General features: G+C 42.1%; 2 protein-coding genes across 2 annotated transcripts; both read right to left on the reverse strand.

Moving 5' to 3' along the window:
• Nucleotides 1-750: 750 nt before the first annotated feature.
• On the reverse strand, nucleotides 751-3,344 carry LOC109463500 (signal peptide, CUB and EGF-like domain-containing protein 2). Its single transcript, XM_019760334.1, has 5 exons — nucleotides 3,320-3,344; nucleotides 2,871-2,987; nucleotides 2,622-2,744; nucleotides 1,199-1,373; nucleotides 751-862 (listed from the first exon to the last, which is right to left on the reverse strand). Exons 1-5 carry the CDS (start codon nucleotides 3,342-3,344, stop codon nucleotides 751-753), a joined length of 552 nt encoding a protein of 183 aa, XP_019615893.1.
• On the reverse strand, nucleotides 3,344-14,513 carry LOC109463501. Its single transcript, XM_019760335.1, has 6 exons — nucleotides 14,444-14,513; nucleotides 12,908-13,127; nucleotides 12,204-12,466; nucleotides 4,838-5,029; nucleotides 3,605-3,696; nucleotides 3,344-3,439 (listed from the first exon to the last, which is right to left on the reverse strand). Exons 1-6 carry the CDS (start codon nucleotides 14,511-14,513, stop codon nucleotides 3,344-3,346), a joined length of 933 nt encoding a protein of 310 aa, XP_019615894.1.
• Nucleotides 14,514-19,507: the final 4,994 nt, after the last annotated feature.

Below are 19,507 nucleotides of genomic sequence, written 5' to 3' on the forward strand. Positions count from 1 at the left end.
AAACAGACGACAAATAAAGTCTGCAAATGCACATGTAGGTTAGAATGGACCAAGTCTGAAACTAAACAAAACTGGTCGCTTTGCTCGTACTGTGTCTCACCTTTCTGTCCTCAGAGTAAGAGCCTTTGTTGCCCCTATACGGAATGAGCTGATCCAGTATGCTGCCCGGATCGTCCTTGTCGTACTGCAGGTCAGCGATGGTGTTGATGGTTCTGGTTTGCTGAGGGCTGCTCTCACTCGTCTCCGGTGGCTCCTGTTGAGAGATCAAGACTTTTAGAAGTGGGTTTGTTTTCATGATTATCTATTCTAATTGTTGTTGACATGACAATATGTTGCAGACAACCAAAAGCCAAAATGATTTATTTTGAAAACTTTAGTAGATGACTTTACGTACGTGAGAAACGAAGGTCACAATTGGTGTCGGGGGCGGGCTTGTGGTGGTCTCTTCTGAGTCTGAAAGAGAAAAGCAACATCTTTAATCCCATTGTCTGCATGGGTGCAACTTACAAAGTAGTTCCTTCACTATGCCAAAAATCAGTTACAGAACTACCTAACGTCTGCCAGATGCTGGATACTTGGGTGCTTGATACTTTGTTTTGCACGCTTGCGTAAGATGTAATTTTAATCAATGCATTGATGTGAGAAAGAAAAAAACGACGAAATGATAACTTACCGATGGCATCCCCCTTTGTTGTAGTGGCCTTGAGGGAGGTACTGGTGGTGGAAGGAGCAGCAGACGACGTGGACGCTTTAGTGCTGACAGTAGAAGTAGCCGCCGGGGTGGTGTACTCTGCCGCGGTTGTAGCCGCCGTGCTCTGCACCGTTGTAGTAGGGCTTGTAGGTGTAGTGGTTGGCACTACCTCTGCAGTAAGGTGTATTTGTACATGCCGTTAGGCAAGGTGGTACATGAGGAAAAGTTAAGGAACAATCCGAACACAACATACTCGTAGCCTGGCCCTTTTCTGCACAAGTGAGTTGTTGCTTATCTAATACTAGTATGGTTTTGTAACATAACGTAATTGGTTATAGTTATAATGGATGCCGACACCACATTGGTGGGTTGCGTACATCCAAGATGGCGGCGTCCGCCATTTTGGTGGGCTTAACCTAGTCAAGTGAATGCCAAGCACTACCCTGAAGAAACCATACTGTTATGATGTGTGTTGGCATGTAGGATGCTGAGGTAAAGCGGCGTTACCTGTGCATGTGATGTGTGTTATCATGTATAATATTGAGGTGTAAAGCGGCGTTACCTGTGCATGTTGTACCGTTCCCTGTAAACCCGTCCAGGCAGACACAGTAGTACGACCCTGGCTGGTTCACGCAGAAGGCGTTCTCATCACAGCTGTGCTCACCGGAGCATTCATCCACATCTGGAGACAGAATGGAAAGGAGAAAAGATCAGTGTTATTCTTCCTGATCCCTAGTAAACGGCATTTAATTTTTTTTTCAGGTAAGATACAAGATTTTGCATGTCAGGGTATTCTTCTACAAGGCATGACATACTGTATATTGTGGATTCATAAGAGCGGGATGAGAGCGGGATGAGGGCGGGATGAGAGCGGGATGAGAGCGGGATGAGAGCGGGATGAGAGCGGGATGAGAGAGGGATGAGAGCACGATGAAAGCGGGATGAAAGCGCGATGGGAGCGGGATGAGAGCGGGATGAGAGCGGGATGGGAGCGCGATGAGAGCGGGATGAGAGCGGGATGAGAGCGGGATGAGAGCGCGATGAGAGCGGGATGAGAGCGGAATGAGAGCGAGGTGAAAGCGCGATGGGAGCGGGATGAGAGCGGGATGAGAGCACGATGAGAGCGGGATGGGAGCGGGATGGGAACGGGATGAGAGCGCGATGAGAGCGGGATGAAAGCGCGATGAGAGCGGGATGAGAGCGGGATGAGAGCGGGATGAGAGCGGGATGAGAGCGGGATGAGAGCGCGATGAGAGCGCGATGAGAGCGCGATGAGAGCGGGATGGGAGGGATTAGAGCGGGATTAGATCGGGATGAGAGCGCGATGGGAGCGCGATGGGAGCGGGATAAGCGCGCGATGAGAGCGGGATTAAAGCGGGATGACAGCTAGATGAGAGCGCGATGAGAGCGGGATGAGAGAGCGATGAGAGCGGGATGAGAGCGCGATGAGAGCGGGATGAGAGCACGATGAGAGCGGGGTGAAAGCGCGATGAGAGGGGGATGAGAGCGGGAAGAGAGCGGGATGAGAGCGGGGTGAGAGCGGGATGAGAGCACGATGAGAGCGGGATGAGAGCGGGATGGGAGCGGGATAAGAGCGGGATGAGAGCGGGATGGGAGCGCGATGGGATGCGGGATGAGAGCGGGGTGAGAGCGGGATGAGAGCGGGATGAGAGCGGGATGAGAGCGCGATGAGAGCGGGATGAGAGCACGATGGGAGCGGGATGGGAGCGGGATGGGAGCGCGATGAGAGCAGGATGAGAGCGCGATGAGAGCACGATGAGAGCGGAATGAGAGTGCTCTCATCTTGCTCTCCTTGCGACCTTGGCGCTCTCTCCGCGCTCTGGCCAATTTGAGGTCGCGGAGAGAGCGCCGTGAGAGCGCCGTGAGACCGCCGTCTAAGTGGAAGGGTGGTATAAGATGATTTTGTCACCTTCACATCCTGATCCCATCTTGAAGCCTTGGAAACATTTGCAGTCATAGGTTCCGTTCAAGTTGACGCATTCAACATGACGTCCAGCACAGATTCCTGGGGTCTCTTCGCACTCGTTTACATCTGTGGGAACAGTTTAATCTTCAAAAAGTCTAGACATGTTGCAAATTCCCCTTGATGTGACACTTGTTGTGGTATATCAATATTTGCTAAAACTTCTTCACTCCAACTCCCTTCTCTCACCTTCACAGTCACGTCCGTCTGTCTTCAACACGAAGCCCTGACGACAGGAACAGGTGTAACTTCCTGGGACGTTGGTGCAGGTTTGGTCACATCCACCGTTGTCTGTTGCACATTCGTCAGTGTCTGCAAAGGGCGCAGCAACAAAGGTAATAAGTAAAAACCAGCAGGTAAAAACCAGAGCTGACATGATAATATTGCGTTCCCTTTACTCAATAGTCTAAGAAATATCAGAGTGACAGAGTGTAAACTAAAGAGACCATGACGACAGGAACAGGTGTAGCTTCCTGGGACGTTGGTGCAGGTTTGGGCACACCTACCATTGTCAGTGGCACATTGGTCTTCTGCAAAAAGAGTTCAGGGTACAGGCGAGACAAACATTATTCGCTGAAAGTTTTCAGTGGTTCATCATATTGCTAGCTAAAATGATGGACGTGAAAAATTCAATCCAGCCTTACCTGCACAACCATGCTCATCTGACATCACGAAACCCTGTTGACAGGAACAGGTATAACTTCCTGGGATGTTGGTGCAGGTTTGGGCACATCCACCGTTGTCTGTTGCACATTCGTCAGTATCTGCAAAGAGTTAATGGATAACAGACGAGACAAGCATTATTGGCTAGCTGAAAGTCCTGTGAATAAACTTAAGTGAGTGGTTGACAAACTAACTAACATGATGCATGTGAAAAAGAGCTCATGGCCAGTCCTACCTTCGCATCCAAGCTTGTCTGGCATTAACACAAAACTGTGTTGACAGGAACAGTTGTAACTTCCTGGGATGTTGGTGCAGTTGTGGGCACATCCACCGTTGTCTGTTGCACACTCGTCAGTATCTGCAAAGGGCGCAGCAACAAAGGCAGTAAGTAAAAACCAGTAGGTTAAGAGCTGACATGATAATATTGCGTTCCCTTTATTCAGGAGTCTACGAAATATCAGACTCCAGAGTGTAAACTAAAGAGACCCTGGAGATTTTTGTCTGATACTCGTCAAATATATGTAAATAAATAAATGAATAATAATATGTATTTAAAAATCCGTCCCTACCTTCACAACCATGCTGATCAGCAGTCAACGCGAAGCCCTGTCGGCAGGAACAGCCATGGTCATCTTGCATTAGCACAAAGTTCGGTCGACAGGAACAGTTGTAATCTCCCCCTGAGAGTTTGTTCCGGATCTGAGCGCAACCACTATTGTCTGTTCCGGGTAAGAAAAGAACACAGATAAGAAAAAAGGTATTATTTCTACATCCACATCAGCTACCAGTAATTACAACATGCAATTATGTACAGAAAATGAGATGGCGGAGAGATGATCACTGACATTTAGGTTTAGATTTACAGCAATGGATGTCTGGAGCCATCACATGTCATCAATTGACCACTTTTCCCCGTTAACAGTGACAGAACATGGATGATGTACAGGCATGCGTATGTGATGTGGTCAAGTGAAAGGAAGACAACAGTATTCTAACGCATAGTAAAACGTTAAACTTTATTCCAACACACTATTTACAGGGATCAAATTTTCAGCGACTACTGTCGCCTTCATCAGGATAATTAATGACCAATCACTTCACAACGTGATCTCGCGAGAGTTACGGTTTACAAACACGTGACTTCACTCACACGAGACTTTACTGATACGTGACGTAAGCAATTGATCAAAAGTGCCAGGGAGTTTATATCGTCCACCATCTCTATTAAGTGAAGGCTGAAGTGCTCTGATATATATAGCCTCCTTAATGCCTCTTAGCAAGTAGTCCTGTTCAGTGTCCAGTATTCTAACTTTGTCCAGAGAGACTGTGTGGCCCGGTGATTCGATGTGGATGTGTTGAAGGCGACAGTAGTCGCTGAAAATTTGATCCCAGTAAATAGTGTGTTGGAATAAAGTTTAACGTTTTACTATGATTACTACCAACACAGATGAACTTTCATGATAGTATTCTAACGCATTTATGAAAATACTTAAGCTTACCTGCAGAGCCTGCGCACACGGTGTACACAATCCTGTCTCCGCTCCCGTCTGAGCCAAAGGCTGCTCCTGTGTTCCACAGACTGTGAAGACTCTGGTATATCCCACGTTCGCAGAAGTCGGTGCGACAGTTGTTAAAGCCGAAACTCCTCCTCCCTGTAGCCCCGGCTGAGAAAGCCAAGTTCGCCACCTGAGCTACATGCCAGGCCGGACCACAGCTGAGCGCGTTGTTGATGTAGGGGTCGGAGTTGTACTCAGTCACGCACCTGGAAACACAACATTGTGTACAATGTTAGATAGCATGCCACTTAAATTCACCTTCATTCCAGGTTCGTCGACTCAACATGCTTTAAAGTCCTCCTTTACTATTATTTTTTGTATAAACGATTCTCTGTTCTCTCATCTTGTATTAGTATACTATTGTGATAAGTGTTATGAAGTGTGGTAACATAGCCCCCATAGTATCTATGACTGATGCACGTTTTCATCATTAGCTCGTGTAAAAACTACATTTCCGCTCAAATCATCAATTACTGGTGCGTATTTGACTGTTTCACAGGTCACAGATCCTACCGGATCATGTCGGGGTTGCTCCATGTCCCACCCTCGGTTGCCCCGTTCTCCCCACATCCCGTCGGCCTCAGTCCGTAGCCAGCACACAGATTCTGATAGTCTTTGCACCACTCCGGAGAGGCAGACAGGCCGTCAGCTGGCAACATCGCCTCGATGGCGAGGAAGTCGACTCCTTCATACTGCTGGTTTGCGGTGCGGAGGACTTCAAAGGCGTGGTTTCCTGATTTAAGATACAACAAATCAAACTGGAATTCAGGTTCGGTATGAAACTAATGCTAAGTCTAAGTAACAATTGATACATGCGCGCCCGTGTGCAGCATAACCTGTTGGGAGAAACTGTTGAAATTAGGATGCCAAAAAACCTTTATAAGTGTCTCAATTATTCCTGACGCTCTAATTTCCGTCTGTTCAATGATTCTGCAAAACAAGACACAGAACTGACAATGTCATCAGTACATTGCAATGACTAGTTTTTTTTTTTTATTTATAAAAAGTAACTTTATTCACACAACAACAACATAACAATACATTGCAAATGAACTAACAGTTGGTTTCATATTCGTGAGCACAAAAACTGCTTACGATTTTCCTGAAGTTTTCGGTTTACAAAACATGTGGTATACATTGTTTACAACATGGTAAGCAACGTTTAAATTAAGCCTCTCACGGAACATTCATTTTCATATAATATCCGTATACTACCCTTGTATTCACCATATTTATACTTACAAATTGAAAATTTGCCAAGTAGTATCAGTACATTAATATAGTGATATTTTACAATGTCGTGAAGTTTGTAGCCGAGGATAACATCCTGTATAGACAGTAATAATGTGTTTCCGTATTTGATACAATAAAGCTTTTCTACTTCTGACCAAATGGGTTTTACAATGTCACAATAATAAAAAAAATGTTCAACATAGTCCACAGCGTTACAAAACAAGCATTTGTCATTCTCTGAAATACCTTGTTTATGTAATTTAACTCTGGTCGGATATACATTATGTAACACTTTCCACTGTAGTGAACGAATTCTTGGTTCCTTTATAACAAGAAATAACGATTTCCATATTGTCTTCCAGGGTGTGGATTGAAAATCCATCCCCTGTAAACGCTTTTCCCAGAAACTTTGGCCCGTAGGCGTGACTGCTTTCCGAAAAAGAAGAATGTTTTTGAAAAATGAATTAGTCTGAATTAGAGAGAGAGGTGAAAGGTCAGGTGAGGTCACCTGACGTTCTTTTTCTTGAGCTCGCCAGAATTTGCGTTCTGGTGGCTCTTTAGCGGTGAAACCGCACATTTTCCAGTTACTTTGATTCCTAAGTTTTATAAGTGATCACTGACTGTCGTCGCTGCCTTGGAGTTACCCGTTTTCTTCCCTGTGAGAGTTTTGTGGCTTCTTTTCGCAACCAGTGGGAGGGCGAGCTACGCATACAGCAAAGATGGCGGCTCGTGAACGTGACGACATTTCAAGGCTCCAAGACACCAACCTTTGGATCAAAATTGACGCAGTCGGTATGCCTAAACTTTCTGAGTTCGATTTAGTTGAAGCTTTATACAATACTGTGCGAAACGAGATGACGGATGCCATAAAACCCGACGAAATATTAGGGGCGCAGTACCTTAGCCAAAAACGCACCTGGGTAATCAACTTTTCATGCCTGGATGCTAAAGCTAAAGCGATCAGTGTCGGTCGCGTCGTCGTCGGCACAGGGTCTTACGGTATCCTGGACTTCAAAAGACAGGATTAAGGAAAGCTGAAACCAGAATTTCAATTCATGGAATCCCACATAGTGTGTCTGATGAAGAAGTAGCTCAGTGGGTGGACTCTCGGGCTGAAAGGCTAACAGAGGTCAAGAGGCATCAAAAGAAGAACAGGAATGTTGACTCACCCTTTCAGCATCTGTATTCGGGGCATAGATTTTGCTACGTCTCTAAGATCATTAACCCGTTTCCACGCTACTCCACTTACAGTATACCTGATCCTACAGACACTGATTCTTTAATTGATATAGAAGTGACTGTGTTCCACGACGGTCAATCTATCAATTGCAAATCCTGCAAAGCCGAGGACCATGCATTCCACGAATGCCCTCAACGCATCACCTGCTACATTTGCGGAAAGAAAGGACACACGAAAAAGTGGTGCAGAGCTGACAAAACTAATCCATCTCGTGAAAGCAGAAAAGATATTGATCAGTCAGTAAGTGCTGGACTTAAGGCTGCAAGGGAAGCTTCCAACCCTTCCTCCCGCCCTTACTCGACTAGATCTACCCGTGAAACAGGCAATGATTGCCACAGCGGAGACGAGCACAGCGGTGACTGGGCTTCCTGTGATCCGGACGAGGCTGCTGAAGCTGTAGAAAGCCCTATAGATGTGGAAAACAGCGAAGACGAAAACACTGGAAGAGGGGCAAAAGCAAAACCCCCACAAGAGGAAGCAGGGCTCTCTGATGGGTCCTATCAGAGGAGACGAACGCGCTCATCGCGTCCAACGTCGACCAGCACCGAGAACACTGGGGAGCGTGGTCTACGACGCCAACCAGTGTCAACAAGGTCAACTAGAAAGAGAAAGAACGTTCTTACTCCACCTGATAAGGCAAAGCCGGACAAACTTCACAAAGACGATGGTCGTTTGGACGATCAGAGGAGAAGGAAAGACAATGGATAGTTACTGTAGCTGAACTATCTTCCACCGACACCTATGGTACGACTGCTCACCATCAATACACGAGGTTTAAGGAAACGAACGGTACGACGAACTGTTTTTCAATTTCTTAAGTCAAAAAAGATTGACATTGTACTAATGCAAGAAACCTATATAACAAGTGATGATTTTGAATTGTGGACGAAAGAGTGGGGTGGTAAACTTTTTGCCCATCCCAGTACACGTCACAGTAAGGGGCAAGTTATTCTTATATCTAAACATTTTGACTGTAAAAACATTGAGTTCATTGATATTTCTGACCGTATTATCGGTGTACGATTTACGTCTCAAAATGAAAAATTTGTTTGTTTCAACATTTATGCCCCAAATGCTGTGACATGTAAAAAGCTGTTTTTCTCCCAAGTATCGAACATGATACAAAAATATTGTACTGATTTTGAACATGTACTGGTTGCTGGAGATTTTAATACGACCCTTAACAACTCTCTCGATAATATAGCGGGAAGGGAGTACGACAGCACAGAAATGACAATTTTGAATAATATTTTGAATGAACATGACCTTGTTGATATATGGAGAACATTTCATGGTGTTGAAAGAGAGTACACCTGGTCCAAAAAGAATCCATTCATTGCTAGAAGACTGGATTATATCTTTGTTAATGATATGTTATTTGATAAAAGTACCAGCTGTGAGATTTGGTCCTTTCCATGTAGTGACCACAGAGCAGTCATGATGGACATGTGTGTGACCCAACAGGATAAGGGTTCATCATACTGGAAATTTAATAACTCTTTATTGTATGATAAAGCTTATGTAGACAGTGTTAATCAGATTATTGAGAATATCGAAGACGGCCTAAATGCCTCGTCGATCAAGAACAAACAAATGATGTGGGATTATTGTAAAAATAAAGTTAGATGTTTTCGATTGACTACGGCAAACAAAAAGCTAATGAAAGACGCATGACTAGCAAAGTTTTAGAAGAAGATTTAATGAGACTAGAAAAACACTGGCCACTGATCCAAATAATGCAACGTTACAGCAACAGGTGTACAAAAAGAAAGCCGAATTTGAAATGCATGCTCTCTATAAGGCACGTGGAGCACAAATTCGCTCCAAAACCACCTGGATTGAGAAGGGTGAGAAAAACACAGCATATTTCCTCAGGTTGGAGAAGGCGCGTGCAACGCGTAATGTAATAACAAGTCTTAGGAGGGATGATGGTACAATAATCACTGATCAAGCAGGATTATTGAACCAACAAACACAGTACTTTAAGAACCTTTACCGTGAAGAATCGCCATTTAAGTTAAATGAATATGAAGAGTTTGTCTCTGATATTAATGCCCCTGTGTTAACTGATATGCAAAGAGAAACATGTGAAGGGTTAATTACCATTGCTGAATGCACAGCTTGTTTGAAAAATATGCGAAGCTGTAGCCCAGGTTTAGATGGGCTGACAACAGAGTTTTATCAATTTTTCTGGTGTAAAATTAAATCATTAGTTGTTGATTCACTGAACGAAAGTTTTGTTAAGGGTCAACTCTCTTCTACTCAAAGGAAAGGTGTTATCTCTTTGTTATTTAAGGGTAATGATGAACATGACTTGTGTAGGGACCAGCTAACGAACTGGAGACCTATATCAATTACCAACACTGATTATAAGTTAGGCGCCAAAGCCTTGGCAAACAGGTTACAAAATGTGATACCTAATATTGTCAGTGAGGATCAGACTGGATATATTAAAGGACGTAGCATCACAAATAACGTGAGGGCCATTGATGATATAATATCTTTTACGAAAGAATCTAATTCTCCTGGCGCAATACTCTTTCTAGATTATAGCAAAGCTTTTGACAGTATTTCTAAAGACTTGATTCTACACGTTTTTGAAGAAATTTAATTTTGGTAGTGATTTCATACATTGGATTGATGTGTTTACTAGAAACTCACAAAGTTGTATTAATCATTGCGGTTTTCTGTCTGATTGGATCGATTTAGAAAGAGGTGTGCGCCAAGGATGCCCTCTGTCAGCTCTTCTGTTTGTACTCGCAGTAGAGGTATTTGCTTTGAAAATTAGACAGTCAACTAACATTAAAGGTATATGTCTTCCTTCCTTTGACAGTAGTGAAGTGGAATCTCGTATTTTTCAATACGCTGATGATACAACGTTAACTCTTGGGGACAAAATTTCCATTTCAGCCAGTCTTGATATTATCAATGATTTTTCGTCCTTTTCTGGATTAGTTCTTAATAGGGGGAAAACCGAAGCTATGTGGCTCGGCTCCTTAAGAAATTGTAATGAACATGTTGGTGGCCTTAAATGGACTGATACGGTAAAATGTTTAGGTGTTAGTTTTTCACATTCTGTGTGTGCCTCAAATATTGAAGCCAATTGGAATAGAAAAATTCTTAAAATGAAAAAACTTCTTTCTTCCTGGGCCCCCCGAAACTTAAGTTTGTTGGGTAAAATTTTAATACTTAAGAGTTTAATCGCTTCACAACTTTCTTTCTTGTTAAGTGTACTAGTACCACCTGACAAGTTCTTAAATGATGTTAATCTCATGTTCTACAGATTTTTGTGGAAGAAGGATCGAGTTAAACGTAATGTATTAATTCAGGATTACACGGCAGGTGGGTTGAAAATGCCTGACATAAAAATTATGCATAAAACGTTTATGTTGAAATGGATAAAAAAGCTATCATACCAATGTAATGCATACTTACCTACTTGGAAGAAGATTCAGTTAAGTTACTTACATAGATTTGGTTCTAACCTTTTTATCTTTAGATGTAACTGCAGTGTTCAGCATATTCAACCTAGCTACTGTATGCAGTCCTTACCTGTTTTCTACCAGAAATTGATACAAATCTGGTATGATTTAAAGGCACCCGAATTGATAGATGCTATAACTGATGAAAATGTACCATGGCAACCTCTTTGGAACAACAACTGTATCACATATAAAGGTAAAATGTTATATTTCAGTAGTTGGGTTAAAAAAGATATTATGTACATTAATGATATTGTAGACAAACAAGGACACTTTATGGCATTAAGGGAGCTGAAAAATATTGTTGGAGATTATCCATGTTTATTGTTTCAATACAATGCCCTATTTAACGCTATTCCTCCCAAATGGAGAAGTACTCTTCACATAGAAAGTGAAGTGCCTAAGATAAGACTACAGGGAAAAGATGTTTGTATGCAATGACAGTTACATTGTAGATTTGTGGCTTACTGGACTAACATGTAGACTAGTCTGAAACTGGAAAACCGTCATCATCGAATGCAAAAGCATTCTGTTAGTATGTCAATGATGTACCTTTATTTCAAGTTTGTTAGATACACCACAACGATGGAGAAAGGAAGACGTGTATATTTTGCTGTGTGTGCCAACGTATCTTTATAACACGGATGCATTGTTAGTACAATAACATAACGTTAAGAACATTCACATATGGCTTCTGGCATAGTCCTCTTGTGTGTACGTGAACTGTGAACAGAACTGTGAACAGATTCCATATCGCTGCGCTGTGTCTGTGGAAAGACAAAACTTCAGTAGATGCTTGTACAAAAACCTCCGCAAACTATCTTACGTGTGCATGTAGGAACATCACCACTCCAAGTTCGGTCCGCCTGGCACCTCACACTAGAGGCTCCTTCCAGCTCGTACCACTGGTTACAGGTGAACGTCACCACGTCATTGTAGGAGCTCGCTCCTTCTGGGCTCAGCGCTCCGTTACCTGGCACAGTCAGCGTTGGACATTGGGTAGCTGAAATGACAAAAAAATGTTGATTAGGCTCATTTCAAATGTAGCATCTGTTGTGCTGAAACTGGTAGATGGGAAACGGTGTTGGTTAAGTATCTTCTAATTTCAACCAATCGACAGACGGGAAAGGCAATGCTACAACAAAGGCCGGACACTTAGGCATACAGCAATGGATGTTCACAAAAAGTTTCAATAGGACAGCCATATATTATTCATAGATCACCTTTTCCCCGGGGACAGTGACAGAACATGGATGGTATATAGGCACGCGTATGTGATGTGGTCAAGTCCAAGGAAGACAACAGTATTCTAACGCATTTTGTAAATGATTTATGAAAATACTTTTAAGCTTACCTGCTGAGCCTGCGCACACGGTGTACACAATCCTGTCTCCGGTCCCTCCTGGACCAAAGGCTGACCCTGTGTCGTACAGACTGTTAAGACTCTCCCAAATGCCACGTTGGCATGTGCTGGTGGTACACCAGTCAAAGCCGAAACTCCTGTAACGTATATTCGTGGCTGAGAAGGCCAATCTCGCCACCTCAGCTACATGGTCGGCCGCGTGACAGCCGAGCACGTTGTTGATGTACGGGTCGGAGTTGTACTCAGTCACGCACCTGGAAACACAGCATTGTACACAGCATTGTACACAGCATTACGCCACGTGTCACTAAAATCCGCTTCATGACACCAGGAGTCATCAATTCAGGAATCTCTAATGCTGGTATTTCTCTATTGACTGTTACTATTCCCTGGTATAAAGGACTCTTTTTTAAAGTTTTGACTGGCAAAATCTTAAATTTTCTAACTGCTCGCATTAAAATAACAACATAGATTGCAGGAAATATTAATGCAGAACACCATTTATAGTATTGTGATGGGTGCAATAAAAGTTGAATACTGGATTTAATTATGCATTTAGATCTAGAATATTCCCCGTGGAATCGATGACAAATGCAAGATTTGAAAATTTGACTTGTAGAAGCTGCATGCCCTCACAAATAACATGATTTGCCGCCAGCGCGCATTATGACTGGTCTATATGTCACAGATCTTACCGGATACGGCCGGGGTCGCTCTCGCTCCCACCCTCGACTGCCCAGTTCTCCCCACAGCCCGTCGGCCTCAGTCCGTAGCCAGCACACAGATTCTCATAGTCGCTGCACCAATCCGGACTGGTAGACAGGCCGTCAGCTGGCAACTTCGCCTGGATGGCCAAGAAGTCGACTCCTCTATACTTCTGGTTTGCAGTACGGAGGACCTCAAAGGCGTGGTTTCCTGATGGGATAAAAATCCAGAATATAATCAGGATCGGGATAAAACGGATGCCTTCATTTTACGTGGTTACGACTTCAATCAATCAATCAATAGTCTTTATTTATACTGGAAATGCCCTGTCGGCCTTGGCCGCTCTTCCCAGAGGTCCAGTGAGTGTGTGTGTGTGGGGGGTGGGGGGGGGGTCGACGGACGGGAACACAATAAATAAGTAAATAAATAAATTCAAATTTAAACAAAAATACATTACTAAATACCTAACATAATATATGATAATAATCACATGAGTATGAAAAATCAATTCTCAATTAATTCTTTATTTCCATACCAACATTGCAGACATACAAAATATAACTATAATGTCGCCTGAATGGCATTGGTATTTACATCATTACATTAAAATAAACGCATAACATTATTACATACATATATACATAAATATATACACTACTTATATGAACAGTACGTTCCAGATATGACAAGTTTATACGGTCTGATTGTAGAGTCTGATAGACTGATGTAGGAACGAGTTCTGGAGTCTTTTTGTTCTGGCTGGGGGGATGGAGATGGTGATTTTGTTTCTAGAAATGAAACAAGATTGATAAGGCGAAGCTTTCTGTGTGTACGTGTGGAAACATGCGTGCTCGAGAGTCTGCTAAAATCATTTATTTATTCTCCTAAACCTTATAGTGAAGCTTATACGAACTGTAAAGAAAACTACCCTCATCATAGTGCCTGGGGCTACCAGGCTGTAACATTCACACAAACAAACAACTATTTGAAGCATTTGAAACATTTATTTCCGCCACAAAACGTTTCGATGGTCCTTTCAGTGATACCACATAAGATAACCTCATATGATCATGCGTTACATATATTTTCCTTACATATTGTATTATAGTTTAGTTTACGTCGAAAACTGCATATTATCTTGTTTGAATACTTTTATAGGAAGCCTTGTACTTAAGTCTGTTAGAATTTTTACATAGTTATGGATGGATCTTAGCCTAACGTGGTACTTGTTAGCCTATTAGTAAGTCATATTGTGTATGTTTAATTTGTATATCTTTCGGCACCCAAAATCAGCCGTGCTGCCTGGGTGGCCGTTGTATTCCCTCGTAACTAGAATTGAAATAAAAATAAAAATGAAATAGTGCCACAGAAACTAAATCCATAAAATCTCGATTTTGTCACAGACTATCAGAAATAGGGTAGGCAGTTTTCTCGTACCGATACTCTGTCGTTTCTGAGTGTATGCACTTTTAACTAGCCTTCTGACAATTAAGAAACGTGTTAATATTACTGATCATGTCACTTACCTTGTTCTAGGGAAGTGCCAACACGAGCACAGCAGATGGCGACCACAAACTCAAGTTTGAGCAATCCCATATTTCCCCCCGTTTGGTCCGAACGAAATATCCAAGAAAGAAATGGAAACGACAGGGGGGCACCTAAAGCGCACCCCCAGCGCGACCGTACAGCCTTATACAGATTCTTGTAGTTTGTAGTTGTCCCGGCGGTTTGCGAAAGAAATAAAACGCTTTGTAAAAAGCTGGAAAAGACGGCCGAGGCAGCTGTAGTCAACTGTTTTCTTTTTCTCTCTCACCCAGACGCTTTTCCCTGCGTGAGAAACATGACCACAGTTGACTGCGTTTGACTCGTGATATGGAGTCGCTGCCGACAGAAATTAACTTTTGGGAGATGACATATCCAGACGTGTCCATTGCAAAGATGGGTAGAAACTGTCTTGAAAACATTTTTTTACAAAGAAAGTCTAGGATATTTATCCAAGTTAAGACAGAAAATACTGACAACAGGATGTATAGATGTGGATGTATAAATAGAAGTGATCTATAATTGAATGGGTGAACTTTATTTTTATGTTCTAGAAGTAATTATTTCTTCATCACCCCTCATATGTTGTCGTGTCCCAACCACACAATAACGTAGCATAGAGACACCTGTAACACAGGGAGGTCAGAGGTGTTAGAGTTAAGTGATTGAGATTGAATAATTGATGATGGCAGCTGGTGGCCACAATGCTCGAAGATTAACTTTAATGACACCTGTTAATTCCTTCCACACAATGCATGGTGCTAGCCTATGGATACATACCGAATACCTATACTGAGAGAGGGGGGAGGGGGAGAAATGGGGGAAGATAGTACACCGATCTGAACTCAACAGTACATTTTGAAACAGATTTAAATTGTGAGTTCCAACACAACAATTGAGCATACCAACATTTTCCCATACTATTCAAACAGTTCAAATGGAGCTGGAATATTTTACTCAACATTTATTCACATTTTTACTGTTCAAATACAGGCTTTATAATTCCTGGAGAAAGACTGGAGATGAACAGTCTATACTGTAAGTTTAATTTTTGGTCAATGTTGGAAATTACAATTTAAACCTGTTTCAGGATGACCCCTACCAACACACATGAACTTTCAAGCTATGGACAATACGTGATGTTTTATTTGCACTACATCGGTATTGGAATATGCTATAATTCTCAAATTCTGCGTAGTTTAGCACATAACTAATTTAAAAAAAGAAAATTGATAAACAACATGACATCATAATTAACCTGCTGTTTATTGTACCGTAATACAAGTGTCCTCCCTTCACTCAGGTGTAAATGAGTACCTAGCTTCGGTTAGGGACGTCCCTCGGATAGGACGTTAAATGAAGGCCCTGTGTTTGGGGAGAGCCACACCCCACGCACGTTAAAAAACACACCACACTTATCGAAAAGAGTAGGGGACCTTCCCGGTGTGAGTGGTTCAAACCTTACAGTCTGGTCTCAGGTTTGACATCTTGAAGAGGTGATAGTCACCTGTTATGTCAATCCTTCCACAAATGTGGTAAATCTTCATGAAATAAAAATAAGGATAAAAAGTAATTCTCTTGATGTTTTATCTCTTCCACATTTTGTATCAGCCATGTGTTGCTATGAAGCAGCACTTGGTTGGAAACATAACAAACTTAACATTTCATGACCACTTCACAAACCTTCGTTGGCTACTGGGATGTAATACGTAGCAGGGACTCTATAGACTAGTTTACAGTAGTATATGATATTCTCATCTATGTAAAGTGCTGAGGTTGCCATATGTCAATATGTTTATTGGGGAAAATTGAAATTTGAATCAATTGATAGAAATCCTAGAATTGAATGTAATAGACTTCTAGATACACACCTAATATACACATACCAGAATATAGGGACATACAATCAAAAAGATACATTCGTCTCCTGTTTTTTTTTTATTTTTTTATTTGCAAATTCAACAAGGACAATACAAGACAAGTAGGCTATATAATAAATCAATCGAGTACAAACCGTTTGGTGTCAACAATATAAGTTTGAGTGGTTAGCAAGATATTACAGTTTGTATCATAGTATAAATCAGGTAATCCTCTAAGTAAAATATCACATAACAATTGTTCAGACATATTGAAAACATCATATCCATAAATAATTGTGGTAGCCATACCCATTGCTGTGTACATAAATTGACATATAAACACATAACAACAATAAGGATACATATAAAAACAGTACGACATTGTAGATGGTGAATGCCGTCTCCTGTTAGGTATGGAAAAATGAAGAAGAAAGCCCCCCTCCCCTCCTTTCCCCCTCCCCACATTCTCGTGTAGCCAAATATCCCTGTCTTGACCAGGGTGGAGACACGTGCGTGCAACAAAACAGCGCATGGGTTTCCGCACACGGTAATGAAATTTAAATATTGATGACGACAACCGACAACAATACCTGCTGATCACTGTTAAGACGACATAATGACAGCTACTTGTTTGAAAACACGGCACGCACGCAAACTCGTACACGGGGCAAAAACGTGCTACACGTTTCAGAATTTTATGAAGAAACTTTGAACACGGCCGTATTCTTCTTTAGAACATCGCTACAGTTCAAAATGAAAGAAAAACAGCTCTGCCATCTTTAGTTTGTATGGTATTTGTTTGAGTGTAGGATGTCACTGCAGATCTAGACGATATTCGTGTACTGCGTTATTTGGGAATAAACATTGCGATAACAGCAACAGGTGGCCCGGGTCTTTAACGTGAATCATGTGACACGTTTAAATATTCATGATGGAAGGAGCATCGAACAATGCACAAGGACTTTCAAACGGTGTTGTTTCTTCTATTTAGACAACTAACACTGTACTCCACAACGTGATACAACGTCGGGGCGCATGTCCGGACATGTCCGTATGTTTTCAGAGTGTAGCCATTCTTGTCACCATGGCAACGAAATGACGCCTGTCACACCGCGGGCTACAATAAGTGCCGGCATCTGAAATATTAATGACATTAATGCCATCCCCACCGCGGCACAATACACGGGTTACCTTGATGTGATGAGTACCGTAATTTCCGGACGAGCTTCACAATACGACAAGATAATTTGAAGCGTCTCCATGGCAACGCCATGACGCACACGGCTCTTCTTTGTGTCGTCGCAACACTCCCTGTAACCATGGATACTCCCTGTAACAATTTGTAAATTGTTACAGTTTTTTGTCAGGTGTATCGACGGGTTTTTCATAATATATATATATTTTTTTGAAGCCGATATTGCACTTCTTTGTAACAAAATTGGAAACAGTGAAGTATCCTCATGCATGTTGACTTGCCGTTTCAAACGAAGAAATGGTGTTTGGTCCAATCTATAAAAAAGATACACCTACACCGTAGCACGCTTTGGTCAAAACCCAGAATTGAAAACCAAAAGCGGTAAAAAGCAAAAATTCTAAAAGACACGTGGCTTCTTTCTTAACTGCCAAATTATGATGGATGCCTTTTCCGTATTCTATCCCAAAGACATAATATGAGCCCATCGCTAGCCAGCATGACGAACTCTATACATACCAAAGGCTTTCCTACATAAGTAAACTAAGCGTGCACGCCGACCTGCCTAACTGTGCAACGGCAACTGTTTTCTCACTATAATAAGGCCACACCGACTTAATCCATAATAGGTCTGTGTGGCCTTATTATCGCGAGAAAACAGAAGTTGTCCGCCCGGACAGTGGGTTCAGCACCAAGGACAGAGCCGGCCGTTTCCCCGTTTGTTCCTTCACGCGGCACGGACATGATAACAAAGTCCTCCATTCCACGGATACACCGCGCATACTGGGTTTATGAAGCAAATCAAACGTTGTTAGGAAGAAACCATCTTTACTCCAGTTTAGAAACACCTTCAGTGCTTTCTTTTCAAACCTAAACTATCCGGTATCATGAACTCACTCCGCCATGTTGTAAGTCGAAAATGGTGGAAACACCTTAGGCCATGTTGATTTGATTATATGGATGACATCCTCCGGGAGCCCCAAAACTGATGCGCGCGTGCGAATAAAAAAGAAGTTTTGCAAAAAAAAAAAAATGTTCTTTTCATTATGAAATCTACGTGGACATGAGGGTTGAGCAAATGGCACAGAATATGGTTTGGCGAATAATCTAGTCTTCAAGTTCATTTCTTTACAATTTCGTCTTTTTTCGTTTGATTTTGGCATTCTACGACATTGGTATAGTTTTTATTAATTTTTTTTGTAACTTATGGTATATTTTTGCTCATTTTGCAACTGTTTTGTACGATTTACAGTATGGTTGAAAACTTTTTTTTTTTGAAACGGCCGAAACTTCATGCGCGCGCGGATGTCATCCATATAATCAAATCAACATGGCCTTATTAGGAACACCTGATTTACAAAACTATGGGGTTGAATCCGTGCAATTTTTGTATTATCCGCAAGGCGGCACTTCTGTGTAAATAAAGCCATAATTTCTGTATCTGCATAGCCGGTTACGTTAACGTTGCATTACGTTACTGAATAACGTTACAAACAAACCAAACGGTTAATGATACCAAAGTGCCTAGTTATTCTGTGCTTGTTCTAATGTCGAGGAAAGGGATTTTCTTCAGCACAAGATGTTTGTTTCCCGAGACGTGAAGGAAGTAAGAATAAAACAATGACGTAAGAATAACCAGAACCTGTCCGTCCGGAGAGTGAGTTCAGCACCAAGGACAGAACCGGCCGTTTTCTGCCTGTTTTCTCACACGTGTCCGGGGTGCGTTAGACATAACAGCTGTTGTTAGTATGATGTACAACCCTTCCTAGGAAGGCCCATAGGTACACTTAGCATTTTTTATTCCACTTTGTATTTTCTATGGGTACTTTGTATTTTCTATGGGTACTTGTTTTTTCTGTGGGTACTTTGTATTTTCTATGGGTACTTTGTATTTTCTATGGGTACTTTGTATTTCTATGGGTACTTTGTATTTCTGTGGGTATTTGTATTTCTATGGGTACTTGTATTTCTGTGGGTACTTGTATTTCTATGGGTAC

The sequence above is a fragment of the Branchiostoma belcheri genome, unplaced genomic scaffold (genome assembly GCF_001625305.1).
Source record: "Branchiostoma belcheri isolate BF01 breed outbred unplaced genomic scaffold, Haploidv18h27 scaffold127, whole genome shotgun sequence".
Lineage (NCBI taxonomy): Eukaryota > Metazoa > Chordata > Leptocardii > Amphioxiformes > Branchiostomatidae > Branchiostoma > Branchiostoma belcheri.